Genomic DNA, 19,213 nt, shown 5'->3' with positions numbered 1-19,213 from the left:
AGGGGTGGATGCTAAGTCTTACTATTTGACTTGGCAAATCCCAAGGCTGGCCAGAGACAGACTGCCTGGGCCTCACCACCTTCCATTGCCCAACCAGGAGCCTGGCTGCCAGATTTAGGTGTTTCATGACACTGGGTCAATGGTGTGACTTCTGACAAATATGTAGGTGGTGATCAGGGGAGCGTATAGCTTTGTTCATTTAGGAAACTAGCTTTTTATTACAAAGGGCTTACGATGGGGTAGTAGTGTTTGTGGGACCCAGATGGAAATTATCACTTCTTTGGTGCAATAATGCCTTCCAGTTGGGCCTGCAAAGCAAAAACAAACTTCATTAATATTTAAAACTTGCAGCCTAACACAAATAGCTGAGAGGTGATAAAAGTCTCTGGGAAGGATAATCCCAATGCTGCCACTCCACGCATCTACCCCCTTCCGCCCTCATTCCCAACTCCATATTTTCTAGATTAGCTGGTTTCTGGCTTGGCATACTGTCTTGCTACATTAGGAGAAACCAGAGCTGTGCTGGTTTCCATACAATAATGGCTCAGTGCATAATATAAAGCCATTGAAAAGGAAATTGAATCAAAGTTGTTGAAATAGTGGTTTTTCATGGCTCAGATTTCAGGCCTAAATATGTCTGCTAAGTTAAACTTTGGGATCCTAGGAGCTCTGTGCTGGGACAAGAGATTTGGGAAACGGCAACAAATTTTCAGCCACTGAGACAACTTGACACCCAATTAAAGAAAATTGCTACCAGTGAGTAGGGAGCTGTCTGTCTTGCATGTAAAGCCGAAGACACTTGGGAGTTATTTGCTCTGCTCCTCTGGCAGCCAGTAACATAATTTACTATCATGGTGTGTGGACAGATCTTTAAGTAGGTCTATCCTGGGGACTGCAAACACTGCTTTATTTGCAGTGCAGTTTTGACCCAATAAAAATAACTCACGTCTAAAGAGTCCTTCACCCTGGGGATTACAGCGTTGCTTGTTAATGTTAGAAAGATGCCAAGGTGCTCTGCTTTGCTCTTGCTGCCAGTACTATAGAGGAACTGAGGAACTTGGGCTTAGGATAAAGGAGGATGGCAGATAAGGGAGGCAGCTTCAGAGGCTGCTAAGTAAACAGATCCACATCTGGCAGTGAATGTAGCTTTTTTGTTGTTAAACTCAGCAACAAGAAAATCCGTGTCATCCTGCACTAGCACTAGCTGCTAATACAAGCCCTTCTTTATCTCAAGTGCCTGTCTTGGTTTGTAGTGCCAACAAGCCTGCCAGTCCCAAGAATATAAATTTTCTATGAGACTAGGGTAGAGAGCGAGAAAAATTCAGGGGCCCCTTCTGGCTAAGGGCCATGGGAGACAGCCACTAAATATCAATAGGCCATATATCTAGAACAGTGGTTCTCTAACTGTAGCAAGCATCAGAATCACTTGGAGACCTTGTTAGAATAGATTGTTGGACCCCCCCAACCCCAAAGTTTCTGATTTGGTAGGTCTGGGGTGGGCCCAATCATCTGTGGTGAGGATAATGCTGGTCTGGAATCCAACCTTTTTTAAAAAATCCTCACTTGAGGATATTCTTGATTTTAGAGAAGGGGAAGAGTGAGAGAAACATTGATCGGTTGCCTTCCCATATACACCCAACCAGGGATTGAACCCACAACCTTTCAGTGTATGGGATGATGCTCCAACCAACTGAGCCACACTGGCCAGGACTGGAACCCAGTCTTTGAGAACCTTTGGACCAGACAGCCTTGAGTTTCAGAGGCCTGGCCCCTGCTCAGCCCTTTTCTTCACCAGCCCCCCTCCTTCCCTTCCCTCCAGCTCAGCTTTTTATAAAAGTATACATCTGCAAGCGAGCTTTGTGGAAAAACATGAGTTCCTCTGACCACACATCCTGGTTTGTTATGGTTCTTCCCTCTCAAAGGGCCTTCCCTGCCTGCCCCAAATGCAGGGCCTAGGCGGGGACCGACTGCAGGTGGGAAAGCACTCCCACGGAAGCCCGCTGAGAGCTCCGCTCACTCTAGGAAGGGCCAGATCACCAGCTACCTTGGGGAAGCAGTTCCGCTTTTTGCCATATCCACCTCTCCCAAGAATGGGCAACTTTTCTAAGGGGGAAAAAACACTGGAGAGCCAGGCTGAGGGATCATGGGGGTTCAGAATTGAGAACAGAGCCCCCTCCAGAACCAGAAGAATGGAGAATCTGGGTAATGAACCCTCCTCTTCCCTTACTCTCCCCCCCTGCCAAAAAAAAAGTCAGCTTCCTTTACTCCTGGGTAGCACATATAGATAGTATTTAAAGTCACCTGACCCTGGCCGGTTTAGGTCAGTGGTTAGTGTTGGCCCTCGGACTGAAGGGTCGTAGTTTGATCCCCAGCCCAGGTCACGGAATGTGGGAGGCAACGAGTCCATGTGAGACATCGATGTCTCTCTCTCTCTCTTTCTCTCTCTCTCTCTCTGTCTCCCTTTCATTCTCTAAAAATCAATGAAAAAAATGTCCTCCAGCGAGGATTTTACAATAGTCATCCATAGGAAAAAGAACCAAATACTTGGCCTGTGTGGCTTGGAGGGCGGGTGGATGTGCACCTCCACCTGGGTCTATGCGATGATTACCTTCAGCTGCTGATTCGTCCGCTTCAGGAACTGAATTTCCTCATTGTGCTTCTTCTCCTCCACCTGTCTCCTCTCATTCTCCCGCTTCTCCGTGGCCTCACACTTTGCCTTCTGCTCGTTGACTTGCCTCTCCAAGTCTCTCTTTTCCGTTTCTAATTCTGCAATCTGAGGACAGAACCCCAGTAATCCTGGGACGTCGCCAAGTGGATGGGGTGGCTTCAGTGCCCTGTGGAGGGGCCCTGGAACACAGCTGTCCAACCCAAGACATTGCCAGGGTCTGTACTGCCACCCAGTGGGAGGTCAGTGCCTGACACAGCACGTCCAAGAGGAGACAACCCTGCTCACACTCTGGACCAAGGGTCCTCACTGAGGTGATGGAGAGCACCCTAGGAGGCCAGAGTTTAGTGCCAGAATGAAAACCATGTGACCCTGAGACAGAGGAGTCCAGAGGGCCAAAAGCTTGTGTAAACCCCACTCACTTTCCTCTCCATGTCTGACTTCCCCTGTTCAGCCTGCAGCGCCTTCCTCATGCCAAACGCGACGCTGCTCTCATACAAGGTCTGGTAGGCAGCGATGGTCATGCGGATCTCGTCCCGGACTCGCAGCAGCAGCAGCCCCCTCTCCGCACAGTTGATGGTGACCTCACGAATCAGCTCATCTTCCAATGCACACACACACAGAGGTCAGAGAAGGTAGGCAGGAGGGGAAATACACCTGTCTACTGCAAACCACCCTTCCTCCTGGAAAGGTGTCCTCCTCACTTGGAGACAGATCTCAGGAGGGGCCTTCAGTGGTCCCAGGAGCCTTGCCATGTAGCCACTGCTCTGAACTTGGCACTTGGGAGTTTGGCAGTCGGCAAGCCCAGGGCAGAGGGTGACAGGAGCCCCAGGTTTGCTTGCAGCATGAGGCCCCTCTCTTTCATCTTCAGCCAAGAACTGGGTACTATTCAAAGAAACCTGACTTTTCAATTTGAAGATGGTGGCTGCTTTAAAGCAGCTGGGAAATCCCATGTGTCTCCTTGGCTGGACTGGTTTGGGGCTGGAAACACCATAGTCTACAGCTTGCCCACCCATCTCCTCCATAAATGCTGTCCTGGAGGACAAACCACAATCACACTCAGGCCACAGGGAGCCTGTAGCCCTTGCAGCTGCCTCAGGGCTTGGTGGTTTGCATGTCCAAGTCCATGTGGGCCAGTGATATTGGGCAGAGGACAGACAGCCACTCACACCTGCACTTGAGGAGGGAGAACTTAAATCCTTCTATCTGTTAACAACAAATTACCCTGAAGTGTTTTATGGACTAAGGGCTGAATGTTGATAGATGGATATAAATATAGCACATTAGTTTTTCTGATTAAAAAATTAACACATGCTTATTAAAGAAATCTTTGGAAAAAAAGATTTAAAATGGAAGTTCTCATTTACTCCAATATCTGCTAAGAGGTGAGGAACCAAGTTGTCAGGTTGACTGGCAAGTGGGGGGACTGGTGGGAAAGGCAGGGCTGGGAGGGAGAAGAGAGTGCATTTAGCAGATCTGGGGGGAGACAGGTAGTGGGGCACAGATGATTCCAGGATGGGGTGGGCTTCAGCTCAGGGATACTCAGAGCTTGGGGCTGTGCTGAAGGGGAAGAGAAAGAGGTAGTAGAATGTAGTGCACCCTTCCCCCCTGGCCACGTACCAAAACACTGTGAGTAGAGCTCCCTGCGGACAGGGCAGATACCAGTCTCCCTGGCCTGTCGCTGCTGCAGCTTCAGGTCCAGCTGCTCCTGAAGGTGCACCACATCCATCCGGGTGCTGGGCGTGCTGGACACCTGCTGGATCCATAGCTGCGTGTCTTCCACCCACTCCCTGTGGCACAGACACAGCCAGGCTGAGAGAAACCCATGGCCAGAGAGGGTCCTCAGGACATGAGCAGAGATGGCCCTCTAAGCTCTCTGCCTGGGCAGGAGTGAGGGGCAGCTCTGTCACCAACCCATCAGAATCCTCCATTCTTCCTTCTTCCTTAAGGAGTGTGTGGCCCCAAAGCCACACTCACTCAGCTGCCTCCACAGGGCCCCTACCTCGGGGCTGGGCAAGCTCCACTCTCCTACAGCCCTCTGTGAAATCATCACCCATGTTCCAGATCTTACCCTCCTGATGTGTCGAGGACAAATGTATGGTTGTTGCTTGATATGAACAGAAGGCCCAGTGGAAATTGCCCACTGACTTGTGGGGTGGGAGACACAGCACTATAAACCTTGCGCCAGTCAGAAAGAGGTGAATGTGTGCAGTGGGGGGTAGGGACGTTCTTAAAGGCATGTAGTTTCTCATAGCAAACCTTGTGTGGTCAGATTCTAGAATCACAAGGAGGGAGCCTAAGGGCAGAATCACCATGGGGGAGAGGACTTCCATGCATTGGTGGGAAGGAACCCACAGGAAAACCAACCCCTTTCTTTGACTTCCATCTGAGAGGAAACTGCAGTCTCTCTTTTTATCATAGCCTTAAAAACTGTGCTGTCAACGTATTATATAAAAAAACAGTGGAAGAGGCACGTCAGCCAGTGATAAATGTGGCTGCAGAAGAAAGAAGCAGAGTAAGGGGATCATGGAGGGAGAAGGGGCTCTTTTATAAGGATTTTCAAGGAAGTCCTCCTTGAAGAAATGGCATTTGAGCAAGACCAGAGTAAAGAAAGGAAGGGAACCAGGTGAATAGTAGGGAAAGAGTATCCTTGGCAGTAAGAATAGCAGTTGTCAAGGCCCTGAGGTGGAAGAGTGAAGTGTTTCAGAGACAGCAAACCGTGGCCCCTGTGGCATTAGCACAGTGAACAAGAAAGAGAATAACAGGAGATAAGATGCCGGGTATATTGGGGCTAGATCATGCCAGGTCTTACAGACCATTCAAAAGACTGTGGGTTTTAGTCTGAGTAAGATGGGAAGTCATGAGTTTCTGGCAGAAGCCTGGCATGGTCTGACTTATGATTTGGGGGCTGTGTGGAGCATAGCTTGTAGGGGCAAAGAATGGAAGCCTGGTTTTCAGTGGGAGGCCACTGCAGTAGTACAGGTGATAAGCAGTGACTAGAAACCAGAGGATGGAAGCAGAGCTGATGAAAAATAGTCAGTTTTGGGATATGATTTCAAGGTGGGGCCAAAAGAAATCGATAAAAGATAGCATCTGTGATGTGAAAGACCAAGAGGGATGAGAGGTGGCCTGATCCCCTAGTAGAAAGGGAAGACGGGATGAGCAGATTGGGGTAAGGAAGAAATTATGAGTTTGGACATGTTGAGTTTTTTGGTTTTTTTTTTTTTTTTTTTGTGTGTGTGTGTGTGTGTGTGTGTGTGTGTGTGTGTTTTTAAATCCTCACCCGAGGATATTTTTTTCCATTGATATCTAGAGAGAGTGGAAGGGAGGAAAGAAGGAGAGAAAGAGAGAGAAACATCAACGTGAGAGAGAGACATTGATTTGTTGCCTCCCACACATGCCACTACCAGGGCCGGGAAACCTGCAAACGAGGTACATACCCTTTACCAAAAATTGAACCCAAGACCCCCTTCAGTCCACGGGCCGATGCACTAACCACTGAGCAAACCAGCTAGGGTTGGACATGTTGAGCCAAGTGGATGGGGTGGCTTGAGTGCCCTATTAACATCTTCATGAAGGTAGTAAAGCAGTAGTAGAATATATGGCTCTGGAGTTTAGAGGAGAGGACAGATCTGGAAACATACATTTGGGAGCCTCGGCACATAGATGGCATTTAAAGCCACGAGCACTCTGGAAATGAGGGTAGATAGAGAACAAGGTAGCCCCACCTTCCCAGGATCCAGCCATCTGTAAGCTCTAGGAACTCAGAGACACTGGGAGGAAAGATCAGCCAGGAACAGAGACAGCATGCCTCTTTCCATGTTCCCAAGTTCTGGGATGCAAAAGCCTGGGCCACTACTCCTGCTTATTTAAAAAAATTTTTTTTCTCTTACCTTGGCGGCAGGATAGCATTCAAGATTTCTTCTGCCTGCTTTGTAGGATCTGGGACACAGGAAATTGAGAGCTTGGTCTTGGGTGGCTGTGGGATTGGACCTGAGGGTCCAGGCTGCTGGGGGCTGACTTTCAATGGCCGAGCCTGGAAGGAAGAGACACATTAGGGCAGGAGGTGATTCAGATACTAAGCACCACACATTCTGGGCTTTGCTCCAGGTCTCCCACACGCTTTCCCCATCTGTCTTCTCAGCAGAAGTTATGTCTCAGAGCTCAAGGAGGCCAAGAGCCTCTGGTCCCACTCCAATCCAACGCTTGTATCTCCTTGAACCGATGTTTCTGGCCCGGGTGTTCAGGCCTCTGCTTTCACTACCAGATCTATTCTGGCACCGGCTACCATGAAAAAACGGTGAATCCCATTCATCTCCCTGTGACTTCCTTCCCCATCCTAAATTTACCCTCTGGAGTGGCCCAACATCTGGGCTTCTGGTTCCGCTCTCCTATCCTCCTTTTCATATCCCAATTCTCTTTACTCTCAGTTGCTTCAGCCTCTATTCCTTGGGACTCCGGATCTTCAACGCAGGCATCTGTCTTTCCCCATAGAAGTTCCGGGCTCCCCTGCCCCTAAGACCCATCCTTACTTTGGGGCTCCGTTTCTCCGTATTCCGGCTCACCAGCACCGGGGTGTCATACTTGAGTAAAGAGTCCGCGGGGGGAATCATGGTGCCGGAGAGTAGCCCAGCAATAGCCCCTCAAAGACAGGGCCTTGTTTACTGTCACCATGGAAACCTCTCCTCCCAGCCTTCAGGCTTGGGCGGGGCTTTGGAGTTGGGCGGGGCCAGCATCGCGCGAGTTTCTCTTGGCGCAGCATCCGGGTAAGGGTCTTCCTTGCTTAGCTTGGCAGGCAGGCTTCCTGCTCAACGGGTCGCTCTTCTACTCTTGGATAAGTAGGGAAAACGGGCTCGAGTTCCTGTGCCACGCTTAGCTCGCAATTTGAATGAGGTGGCAGATCACCTTCTCTGACTCCCGATTTTGTCATCTGCAAAGTGGGAGTCATAGAGGAAGACATCTGGAGTTCCCAGGTTTTAAAAATCATTTGTTTTTATTAAGTGGTGAAAAGACAACATAACAGTTGGAGAAATACTAATGATTTGCCCACGGTATACTATCTATGATTGCATTTACTCCCTTCTTGTCTTCGTATTTCCGAACATAAATGTAAGCACAGTTTGAGCACAATTTTGTATCCCGTTTCTTTCGTTTAACGTCTGGGTTTTGTTTTGTTTTTGTCATAATAGGGTTTGTAGATAGCATTGCAAATGGCGATATAACATCCATCAGTTGACTAAACAATGCCCGACTGCTGAGCTTTTAGGTTGTTCCCGGGGTTAGGAAGTACTAATGACGCGGCAACAGCTTGGAGCATAGCTTTTTCCCAGGAGTTGGTTTTTGAAACTTAAAACTCCCGCCACCCGAGCGGCGTCCTGACGGCCCCGCCCACAACAGAGTCGTCACGTGCTTAGCCTCTGCATCGCGAGGGTTTCTGGGAGAGCGTGTACTCCAAGAGCGGAAGTCCAGGGCTCTGGCACGTCATTTCCTTTCTACGGGGGGGGAGCGCAACGGCCGAGTTTTCCCTGCGCTCCGCGGATATCTCATCATGAAAGAGGTGAAGAGCGAGCGGGAGCGGGGGAGCCGGCGTAGGCACCGGGACGAGGACGTGGTGGCGACGACGGCGGTGGTGGTGAAGCAAGAACGCCTCAGCCCGGAGGCCGCGCCTCCCGCTCACCGCCGCCCGGACTCTGGCGGCAGCGCGTCCCCGCCAGCCGGCGAGCCTGGCCGCCCTGGTCACCGCGGAAACCGAGCGCAAAGACGTAGCCGGTAAGTGGGAAGCCGCCGGGGTGGGCAGGCAGCGTTAGAAACACACCTTGAATGCAGAGAGCAGCGGCTTGGACTTAATCCTACGGCGGTGGAAGTACCGGCGGTGCTGGTGTTATTGTTTATTTGTTACTAGCGTTGTCGCTGGGCGTTAAGGGCCTAATGGACAGGATCCCACCTCTTCATGTCTGTGTGCCCAGCACTTAGCGGCTAGCAAGGATCATTTTAATGAAAGGTTTTCCCCATCTGCCTGCAAGTAGAGTGTGGGCGGTGTCTGCCCCAAAAGGTTTCCGCATGGAGCGCCTAGGGTTGTCTCTTGCTAGACGCGTTCATTTATTCATTCCACATAGTTTTACTGAATACGTTTATTATGTGCTGAAGACTGCCCTGGGTACTGAGGCTGAAAGGGTGGCCGGATAGCTCGGTTGGTTAGAGCCTCGTGTGGTTCCCGCTGGATCCCGGGTCAGGGCACAAACAAGAACCAACCAGTGAATTGTATAAGTAAGTGGAACAACAAATAGATGTCTCTCTCTTCCTCCCCTCACCTCCCTTACCTTTGTTCCCTCCCCTCCTCTTCCTCCCCCTCTCTCTCAAAAATAAAAATATAGATGGACATTACCCTCTTGAATTGATGTCCTATGACCCTGAGACAAAATAACTAGCAAATAAAAAAAATAGTTTGTTAGTAACAAGTATTACGAGTAAGTTAAAACATTTAATGTGATAGAGATTGGAGGGAAGAGGGAGGAGGCCGCATTGAAAAGGTGCCATTTGAGCCGAGACCTGAATGATAAGACTAATCTGGCCTTGTAAGGACCCAGTCAGGGGAAACAGTGTGTGCAAAGAACCTGTAATGGAATCAATTGTGATAATCTTATTTATTTTTATTGATTGGTTTTAGAGAGGGAGGAAGGGAGAGAGAGAGAGAGAGAAAAACAGAAACATTGATTTGTTGTTCCGCTTACTTATGCATACAGTGGTTGATTCTTGTATGTGCCCTGGCTGGGATGGAACCTGCAATCTTGGTGTATTTGGATGACACGCTAACCACCTGAGCTACCTGGCCAGGACAATTGTGATTGTTTTAGAAATAGAAAAAAATCCAGTGTGGTGATCAAGAGGAATGGTTGGAATGAGGTAGGAGAGGGAGGAGACTGAGGGAGAGGACTTGCTGATGGATTGAATGTGACTGGGGGGGAGGGGTGTGGACGCTGTTGGTGAGGGGGAAAAAGGATCAAGGATGACTTCTAGGTTTTTGGCTTGAGAGGGTGGATGGTGGTGACACTGACATGGCAAGACTGAGAGAGAGGAAAAGTTTTGAGGGGTTGAGAATCAAGAGTTATGTTATCTAAGTGTGGGTAGGTTTGGTAGGCAGTTATGTCTGTGGGTCTGGAGCTCAGGGGAGACGGTGGGCTAGGAAGGTGAAGCTCCTGACTCCTACAGTGAGAAAAGCAGAGACCTTCACAAATGTGATGTCTGTATGGTAGGTAAGCCTGATATTTGAAGGTAATTTACATGGGGGAGGGAAATGGAGATAAAATCCTGTGTGTACCATTCTCTTAACAGATCCCCAGCCAAAAAGAAAAAGTCCTCAGGGAGAAGCAAGTCTCCTCGGAGTAACAGAAGCCGAAGTCCTCACCACTCAACAGTCAAAGTGAAGCAGGTAAGTGGATTGAGATGTTTTGGTGCAGGGTCTGAATCTAGAGCCTGTTACCACCATAGCTAAAGTCTTGTGCATGTATCCACCTGTATCTGCAATGGGATTTTCTCAAAACTGGGTGACTTCTTTTGTTGAATGAAAGAGTATAAGCCTGTAGTTGTAAAACTAATATAGGCATATACTCTTTGCCTTGTTTCTCCCAATGGTGACCTCTATATAGTCAAGACATAAAAATATGGGATCTTCTGGTGAAGGGGATGCCACTTCAACCAATTGATCCCAGGCAGATCTTACATATTTCTTTTTTTTTTTTTTAAATATATTTTATTGATATTTCACAGAGAGGAAGGGAGAGGGATAGAGAGCTAGAAACATCGATGAGAGAGAAACATCGATCAGCTGCCTCCTGCACACCTCCCACTGAGGATGTGCCCGCAACCAAGGTACATGCCCTTGACCGGAATCGAACCCGGGACCTTTCAGTCCGCAGGCTGACTCCACCGAGCCAAACCGGTTTCGGCAGATCTTACATATTTCTTAAGTATATGCCTAGGTATTGAATAATTTTTGTTACTGTTGAAATGAGACATTTTAAAACTGCTGGCATACGAGAAAGCTAGCTTTTTCTTTACACATTTATCCTGTTTGTGACTAGTTAGCTCTCTTTGTTCTATTTTCTGTATATGATCCCTTTTAAGTTTGCCTGCAGATACTCTTGTTTCTAGGGCTCTGAACATGGGCTGGCACTGTTAGAGCTATAATTGGGCAACAGCATGGGATACACAGTCAGTGTGGCCTTGCGTGGGAACATAACCACCACTGATAACCTTATTTCTGTGGGGCATTTTGCATTTTTAAAAAATACATATATTTTTTTATTTCAGAGAGGAAGGGAGAGGGGGAGAGAGATAGAAATATCAATGGGGATTCAGTCTGCAGCCTGGGCATATGCCCTGACTGGGAATTGAACCATGACCTTCTAGTTCATAGGCCAAAGCTCAACCACAGAGGCAGGCTGGCTGGGCGGCATTTTGCTCTTGAATGCCAAAATCCAAATCACAAATGAATTTTTGAATGCAGCTTGTTCATAGATTTTGGACTGCCTTGAATTTACTGAGTCTGCTCAAATTTCAGGAACGTGAGGATCATCCACCCCGGAGAGAACGGGAAGATCGGCAGCACCGGGAAGCATCAGGACAGGAACACAGGCGAGCTAGGAGTAGTGACCGAGGCAGGCACAGGGGCCACTCCCACCAGAGGAGAACCTCTAACGAGAGACCTGGGAGTGGGCCGGCTCAGGGACGTGATCGAGACCTTCAGAACCTGCCGGCTCAGGAAGCAGAGCGGGAGTTTTATAATGCCCGAAGGCGGGAGCATCGCCAAAAGAATGAAGTCAGTACCAGTGGTAATGAGTCTCAGGAGTCGGTTCCTCCACCTGGTGGCAACAACAAAAACAAAGAGGTGCCCGTCAAGGAAAAGCCAAGCTTTGAACTTTCTGGGGCACTTCTTGAGGACACGAACACCTTCCGAGGTGTAGTCATTAAATACAGCGAGCCCCCTGAAGCACGTATCCCTAAAAAACGGTGGCGTCTCTACCCATTTAAAAATGATGAGGTGCTTCCAATCATGTACATTCATCGACAAAGCGCTTACCTCCTGGGGCGACACCGCCGTATTGCAGACATTCCAATCGATCATCCCTCTTGTTCAAAGCAGCACGCGGTCTTTCAGTATAGGTAAGTACATTTGCAGAAAGGAACTCAAGTGTGAGCAGAAACTAGTGTCTCAGTTAGGATTACTAAGTTTTGTGTGCATGCATATGCAAAAGAATCCACACCTCATATCTAATATTCGTCTTAAGGAGTATTAATCTAATTACCCTTTAAATTATTATATTTGTATAAGAGCATTGAACTTGGTGTTGGGAATCCTGCCACTGCCACTGCCACTTGCCAGGTGTTTGACCTGGGACAAGCCACTTTCTGGGCCTCAGTTTCTACCTACCTCACAGGGTTGTTATGAGGGTTAAATGGAAATATAATTGAGAATGTGTTGGCTGTGTTTGTATCTTGAGAGTTTGCATAGTACATCTGCTATTATTTGATCCTCCCATCAGTCCTGTGAGGCAGATAGCATAGGTACTAATGTCCCCATCTGACAGGTGAGAAGATTAATTTTGAGCAAAGCCAAGTGACTTGCCTAGTAAGTGGTCCCCATGATAGAAATCTGGCTCAAATCTAGTGCCCTTAACTTTGAAGTCTAAATCTGCTTTATTCCCTTTGGGACTGGAGATAAAATAAGTTGAAATATAGGTGAAAGAAACATTTTATTAATTATAAAACAAAAAATTTTCCTAATTATGGCAAATTTATTGATATTTATTTATTTTTAAATATATTTTATTGATTTTTTTACAGAGAGAAAGGGAGAGGGATAGAGAATTAGACACATCGATGAGAGAGAAACATCCATCAGCTGCCTCCTGCACACTCCCTACTGGGTATGTGCCTGCAACCAAGGTACATGCCCTTGACTGGAATCGAACCTGGGACCCTTGAGTCCGCAGGCCGACGCTCTATCCACTGAGCCAAACCGGTTAGGGCTATTGATTGATTTTAGAGAGAGGAAGGGAAAACGAGAGAAACAATTGATTTGTTGTTCCATTTATTTATGCATTCATTGGTTAATTCTTACATATGTAACCTGATTGGGGATGGAACATATAACTTTCACATATCAGGACAATGCTCTAACCAACTAAGCTACCTGGCAGGGACTGCATTTTAAGCTTTTGATCTACCATGAATTTCCTGTCCACCAAGTACCAGGTCTCACCTTTTTACTAAGTATTATTTAACTTGCTCCTAATTTCTAGATTTAAGGGCATATCTTCTCCTTGTTTCTTGGAGTTTGAACTTGAGCTGTATTGAAGCCAGGTATTTACCACATGTAGGCAGTGTTAACAAAAAGCTGGATGATCTGAGGCAAGATTTGGCCCACAGTTTTCTCTCCCTTGTTCTTTTTTATATTGAACTTGTTGGGGTGACATCCTATATAATAAAAGGCTAATATGCAAATTGACCCAACGGCAGAACCACCCGTCACTACGATGTGCTCTGACCACCAGGGGGCAGACACTCAACGCAGGAGCTGCTCCCTGGTGGTCAGTGCACTCCCACAGGGAGAGCACTGCGGTGGGGAACTGCCCTAAGCTGGCAGCCAGACATCCCCCGAGGGCTCCCAGACTGCGAGAGGGTGCAGGCCGGGCTGAGGGACACCCTTCCCTCCCCCCCTGCACAAATTTCCTGTGCCGGGCCTCTAGTTGGTTAATAAAATTTAAGGTTTCAGGTGTACAATTCTATAATACATCATCTATATATTGTATTGTGTATTCACCACCCTATGTCAAGTCTTCCATCATCATTATCCCCCCTATATCCTCCTTTACCTACCCTACTCCCCTTAGGTTTCTCTCTCTTATCTCTTCTAGGCTTGTGGAATACACCCGTGCTGATGGGACAGTTGGCCGCAGGGTGAAGCCCTACATCATTGACCTTGGCTCAGGCAATGGAACATTCTTGAATAACAAGCGCATTGAGCCACAGAGATACTACGAACTGAAGGAAAAAGATGTACTTAAATTTGGGTTCAGCAGCAGAGAGTATGTTCTGCTTCATGAGTCCTCTGACACCTCTGAAGTAGACAGGAAAGAAGATGAGGATGAGGAGGAGGAGGAAGAAGTATCTGACAGCTAGCAAACTAATAAACAACCGAAACTCTTGAGAGACCTTTCCTTTCTGCGAAGGCTTTGTGATTGACTCAAGAGCACCGGGGCGCTCTTTGTAATGCCTCTTATTGCCTTAAGTCTCTCCTCGGTTGCTGACCAGCTTATGTTATAATGTAAGAAAACTGACGTGTTTGTTTGAACTTTTTTCTGTGGCACATCACCCACTTGCCTGTGGGCATATGTTTTCAGAGCAGTCTCACCAACACATTGTGTTCTCGTAGAAGCATTGTGGCTTTAGTTGGTGCTTTCAGAACTGCTGCCTAGGAAACTACAAACCCTTGTCTAAAGGGGAATTGTGGCTTGTTCTCTTTGTACAGTTACTTTATTTATAGGCTTTGTGGACTGGGTTTTTTTTTGTTTTGTTTTGTTTTTCCCCTGGGGCAAATCCCTTAACAGACTCTTTCTAAGCTTTGGTTATCACCAAAACAGCCTCCTGTATATACCAAAGCTTTGACCTGGTTGAGCTCTTGAGTCACAGAAGTTGATTTTGCACTTCTTTTTTGGGGGGTGGGAATTTACCACATGACCTCATTATTGACTGTTGGACTTAAACAGATGCTTTAAGGAGCCTGATTACGCATTTGACTGTACAGGAAGATCATGACTACTGCCAGTGGGGGCCGATTTAATGTCATAAGAGGCTGAGATGCATCGAGGATCTGTTTCCTGTGAGAGAATTCTGATTTCTCCATGGAGCATGTACAGAACAATTTAGACCATCTTATTTGATCTTCAACTTCGCATTTTTATTCAAATGTTATCTCTTTCCCTTTTGAGAAACACACTATTATTTATGTGGCAGGATCCTTTCTTCTAATTTGTGTACATGTCTAAAGGAGGTTGTGTAGTTTACATGTTTCATCTTTTAAAAACATCTATAGAGAGGTTGTATTTACCTTCCCAAGGCTGGGAAGCATGGGAATTTCCTAATTTTCCACTAAAGGAATCTGTGTAAGTAGATAATTCATAACTACTTACATATATATATTGTGAATATATATCTAATTGTGTGTGAAAGAGCTGCAACTGATTTTCATATGAGGATGTTTTGTGATGTAAATGTAATGCTACATTATAGGTAAAGTCTCCCTGCATTTGAAGAGCAGGTTTTCATTTATATGTATTTTTGGGATAAAAAATAATAAAACTTGTAAATATAGCCCCATATCTTGGCAAGTGAGTATTGGTCCTGTTGAAGCTGCAGTGCTTTCTGTATTGGCAGTTAAGGGGTTTTCTTTCCCAGAATAGAGTTGGGGCAGGTTATACATAGTGGGCCTTGTACCAGTTTATCCCTGCCCTCACTAATTCACCCTCAGGTGGTGATGGGGGTGTGGGATGGAGAGAAAGGAGAGATCATATAACTCAATCATTGCTGCTGCTAACTATTCCTCTTGGGTTGAAACTTACGATACTATTAGATTGTCTTTATATTGTTTTTCCATTAAGGTCTCACCCATGTGTACTCGGGGGAGCAGCTGACTAATGTTTACTCAAAAGAAATGAAAAGATCCTCTTTGAAGAGTGAACACTTAAGGTTAGTAAGATGAAAGGTTAGATGAAGGGAAGCTATAACCATGTAAGAGCAATTACCATATCCCCACTGAGTTCTGCATGGGCTTCTGTAATGGCTGTTTTTCTAATTTTTATATGTGACATAGATCACAAACTACATATGTGCATGTCTAAAAGGTGTGTTTTATTGTGATGGATTTTGGATTATTCTGTTGATCCAGACGAATGGTTTTGTCTTTCAGGGTTTAAGGCACTAATCTGGCATCTCACCTCAGGGCCTCCTTGTTCAGTTTGTGCTATTCCTACTACTTCCTGGAGGCCTACATTTTTAATAAGAGGTCCCAATTGTGTAGTAAACTTTTGCTTCCTGGATTAAGAGATTCTTCATGCCAAATATCTAGGAAGGTGCTCTCCCTCTTTTTTTTTTTTTTTTTTTTTTTTTTTTTTAAGAAAGAGGGTTAAAGGAAAGACTATCCATCTCCAGAGCCAGATATTACCAGCAGGCTTCTCATTTGAAGTTGACATAATCCTAAAGCTTTCTTTTTTAGTACATTTATTGCTTAGAAACTCATGTTCATCTAAGCTGTTTGCAACTTCTTCATTCCCTATCTTTTCTCCACCCTGGTTGGCTTGTCTGTAAATCATTGTCAAAATCAAGTAATATGTAAAACAGCCCTTTGCTTCTGGGACCCTTCCCCAACTCCTCTGCAGTGGTTCTACATTTCTGCAGAGGTATGGGACAGGATCTTCAGATTTTCTCCATCAAGCCTTTTCCTAGTCATCTTCTCGTTCCCTCATTGTAACATTGACCAAGGACAGCTCATTAAGTGCAGCTGGTAACTGTTTTTAAAAAATATATTTTTATTGATTTCAGAGAGGAAGGGAGAGGGAGAGAGAAAGAGAAACATCAATGATGAGAGGATTATTGATCAGCTGCCTCCTGCATGCCCCTTACTGGGGGTTGACCCACTGGGGATTGATCCTGCAACCCAGGCATGTGCCCTGACTGGAAATCAAACCATGACCCCCTGGTTCATAGTTTGACACTCAACCACTGAGCCACGCCGGCCAGGCGTAGCTGGTAACTTTAAAATACTTTTATTGTATGTATCCTAGTGATAAGTGAAAGCTATCAATTCGGATGACTGAAAAATTTTAAAAATTATGTTATATTGAGTATATTAGTATACAACATGGCTTGGTTTCAAAAGGCTTAGAACTTACATATTTTGAGTTGATTATCATTCAATATGTTGCCCAAATGATAATATTTTTTAACATCTTTCCCTTTGGGGAAATTTATGGATGTGAAGAAAGAAGATACGATGTTAATCAAAGGGTGACACACTCAACATGCCAGCAGTGCCTACTTGTGAGCCCACAATGTTCCTGGACATGTGAGTTTATATGAACTGAAAGGGCTACTTGATTTAAATTAAAGCTTTGGAATTGAAAGCTTCATTCAATCTCTTGGGTGAAGTTTCCAGTATATTTATTAAATGGTAAACAATTATATGACAGTTGATTTGTTCACATGTACTCTAAAGTTTTAAGTAATTCACTAAAGCAATAGTTGCATAAGCTTGCTATGCTAGCACTTGGTTTACAACTGTAAGTTACAAGCAGGGAGCAGTAATATGGAGGCGGGCTGCACCGTGGGCAAGAGATGGCATTTAAGATATGTCTTAGAGACTAAGTGGATTTTGAACCAGTAGTGGAGGAGGGCATTGTTTTACACCGAGCAGTCCAGGGGACAGCAGGACTGGAGTGAGGATGTGGAAAGGATCCTATAAAATTGAGCTGTTTAGCTGAAGACCCACAGCAAGTTGGTAGAGCTAGGAACCTCAGTCCAGGTTCAGTGGTCTTTCCTCTGGACCCTTGCTTTTCACCACCCTAGTAGAGCTTAGTGGGGGAGACCTGAGAGAAATAGGCTGTCTTATTTATAGAGTGTTCAAGGAAATCACATTGGGTGGGATTTTCAAGGGTAGAGAGTGGCTCAGGCAAATCCTCCACCAAGTCATAGCCAGGGCTGCTTGGAAATGATCATGTTGATTAATAAAAATAGATAAATATTCAATAATTGGGTGCCTAAGAAGTGCTATGAACTGAGACCTCAATAATAAAACTGGCCAACACTTAGGAGCACTTTCTATGAATGAGCACAGTTCTAAGCATTTTACATGTACACTAACACATACTTTAACTCAATTCTTCATAATCCTATGAGGCAGGCTTCTTTCATTGTTCCACTTTGCAGATTAGAAAACTGGGGAACAGAGAGGTTATGTTCACAGTGATAGGATAGATTCAAACCTAGTCACTCTGGTTGCAGATGCCACATTCTTAACTACTATGATATATTGACCCCTCCACCTTTTTTTTTAAGATAGAGTGGCCTGGCCAGTGTGGGTCAGTGGTTGAGCATCAACTTATGAACCAGGAGGTCAAGGTTCTATTCCTGGTCAGGGCACATGACCAGGTTTCTGGCTCGATCCCCAGTAGGGGGTGTGCAGGAGGCAGCTGATCAATGATTCTCTCTCATCATCGATGTTTCTATCTCTCCCTCTCCCTCTCTGAAACCAATACAAATATTTAAAAAGAGAGAGAGAAACATTGATTGGTTGCCTCCCAAAATTGAGCCTGCAACCGAGGTACGTGCCCTTGACCAGAATTGAGCCCGAGACCCTTAAGTCCCTGGACCGATGCTCTAATCACTGAGTCAAACCAACTAGGGCAGTGGTCAGCAAACTGCGGCTTGTGAGCCACATGCGGCTCGCCATGGTTTGCCGCTCTGTTGACTAATGAGTTTGCTGACCACTGGACTAGGGCTATATTGCCTTTTATAGTTATGAGATGCATAAGGTCTGTCCCTCTCAGGACAATATAACCAGGAGCTACACACAGTGCTCGATAGAAGCATTGGGAGTTACTGGAGCTTTGAGAAATAGTATTCAACAAAGCCTCAGTAGTTATAGAAGAGTGAGCAGTGACTCAAAAGAGGCCAGTGGGGATGCAAAAAGAAAGGAACACATATTTCCAGGCGGAGAGACTAGCACTAGGAAATACCTGAGGTGGTAAATTAATGAGGCTTTGGAAGTACTTAAAGTTCAGTTAGGAAGAAGAGGGTGAGTGTGACTTCTGGATTCTGATAATGAGGGACTAAGTTATTTTTGAAAACATTTGATCTAAAGGCAAACCATATTTGATACTAGCAAATCAGACCTTACTCTGGGTTGCATGAGATAGAAGTCAAGACCCACATACAATGGGTAGTATAATAGATGTTTCCTATGAAAAGCTGGCATGCCAAAGGGCTGTAATTTTCAGAATAAAAGAGTGGATCAGAAATAGAATCCTCCCAGGTATTTGTAGCCTGGGAGCTCAGGAAACATCAAGCCTTGAACTCCATTTAAGATGACCCTGTCCTAGTAGTGCCTTCAGGTGTGTGTCAGAAATTGGTGAAATTACTCTTTAGAGGGACTTTTTAATTCCCCTCCAGTTATTTCCAAATTTTTCCCGAAATGATACAATTTTCTTTTTTTAAAAAGCACACAATAAAAGACCCTGTAGTCTCAAAATCACCTGGACTCATTGTGAAATCTTTCCTGCACGAAGTCAAGAACACACACACTACCAGCTGGCGCTAAGCAGACCTGCACAGGGCCAGGTCCCCTTTCCAGGAACAACAGAAGAAAAGAAGGAAGGGAGGGAGGGAGGGAAGGAAAATGTCCTACCTAGATTCATGATAGTGAAAACTAAGTTAAGGAGACTGGACTTAATGTTAAAAGCTAACACTTAGGTAGTGTTATTATAGTACTTGCCA

At 45.9% G+C, this 19,213-nt stretch overlaps 2 protein-coding genes across 4 annotated transcripts; one reads left to right on the top strand and one right to left on the bottom strand.

The window, feature by feature from the left end:
* Nucleotides 1-272: 272 nt before the first annotated feature.
* DNALI1 (dynein axonemal light intermediate chain 1) lies at nucleotides 273-7,278 on the bottom strand (the record flags this gene model as incomplete). Its single annotated transcript, XM_080655989.1, has 6 exons — nucleotides 273-308; nucleotides 2,609-2,773; nucleotides 3,088-3,266; nucleotides 4,286-4,455; nucleotides 6,559-6,701; nucleotides 7,198-7,278. 6 exons carry the CDS (start codon nucleotides 7,276-7,278, stop codon nucleotides 273-275), a joined length of 774 nt encoding a protein of 257 aa, XP_080512115.1.
* Nucleotides 7,279-8,165: 887 nt separating this feature from the next.
* Nucleotides 8,166-16,899, top strand: SNIP1 (Smad nuclear interacting protein 1). Of its 3 annotated transcripts, XR_013959891.1 has the most exons (6): nucleotides 8,169-8,434; nucleotides 9,998-10,094; nucleotides 11,226-11,827; nucleotides 13,558-13,991; nucleotides 15,325-15,412; nucleotides 16,704-16,899. XR_013959891.1 is itself a non-coding variant. In XM_080655458.1 (4 exons), exons 1-4 carry the CDS (start codon nucleotides 8,214-8,216, stop codon nucleotides 13,844-13,846), a joined length of 1,185 nt encoding a protein of 394 aa, XP_080511584.1. In that variant the 5' UTR covers nucleotides 8,166-8,213; the 3' UTR covers nucleotides 13,847-15,146. The 3 variants fall into 3 exon arrangements, 2 of the variants coding, with proteins under 2 accessions (XP_080511584.1, XP_080511583.1); XM_080655458.1 differs by lacking the exons at nucleotides 15,325-15,412; nucleotides 16,704-16,899 and having other exon boundaries at nucleotides 8,166-8,434; nucleotides 13,582-15,146; XM_080655457.1 differs by lacking the exons at nucleotides 15,325-15,412; nucleotides 16,704-16,899 and having other exon boundaries at nucleotides 13,558-15,148.
* Nucleotides 16,900-19,213: the final 2,314 nt, after the last annotated feature.

The sequence above is a fragment of the Plecotus auritus genome (assembly GCF_963455305.1).
Source record: "Plecotus auritus genome assembly, chromosome: 2".
Taxonomy (NCBI): domain Eukaryota; kingdom Metazoa; phylum Chordata; class Mammalia; order Chiroptera; family Vespertilionidae; genus Plecotus; species Plecotus auritus.
This window is presented reverse-complemented; position numbering and strand designations above follow the sequence as displayed.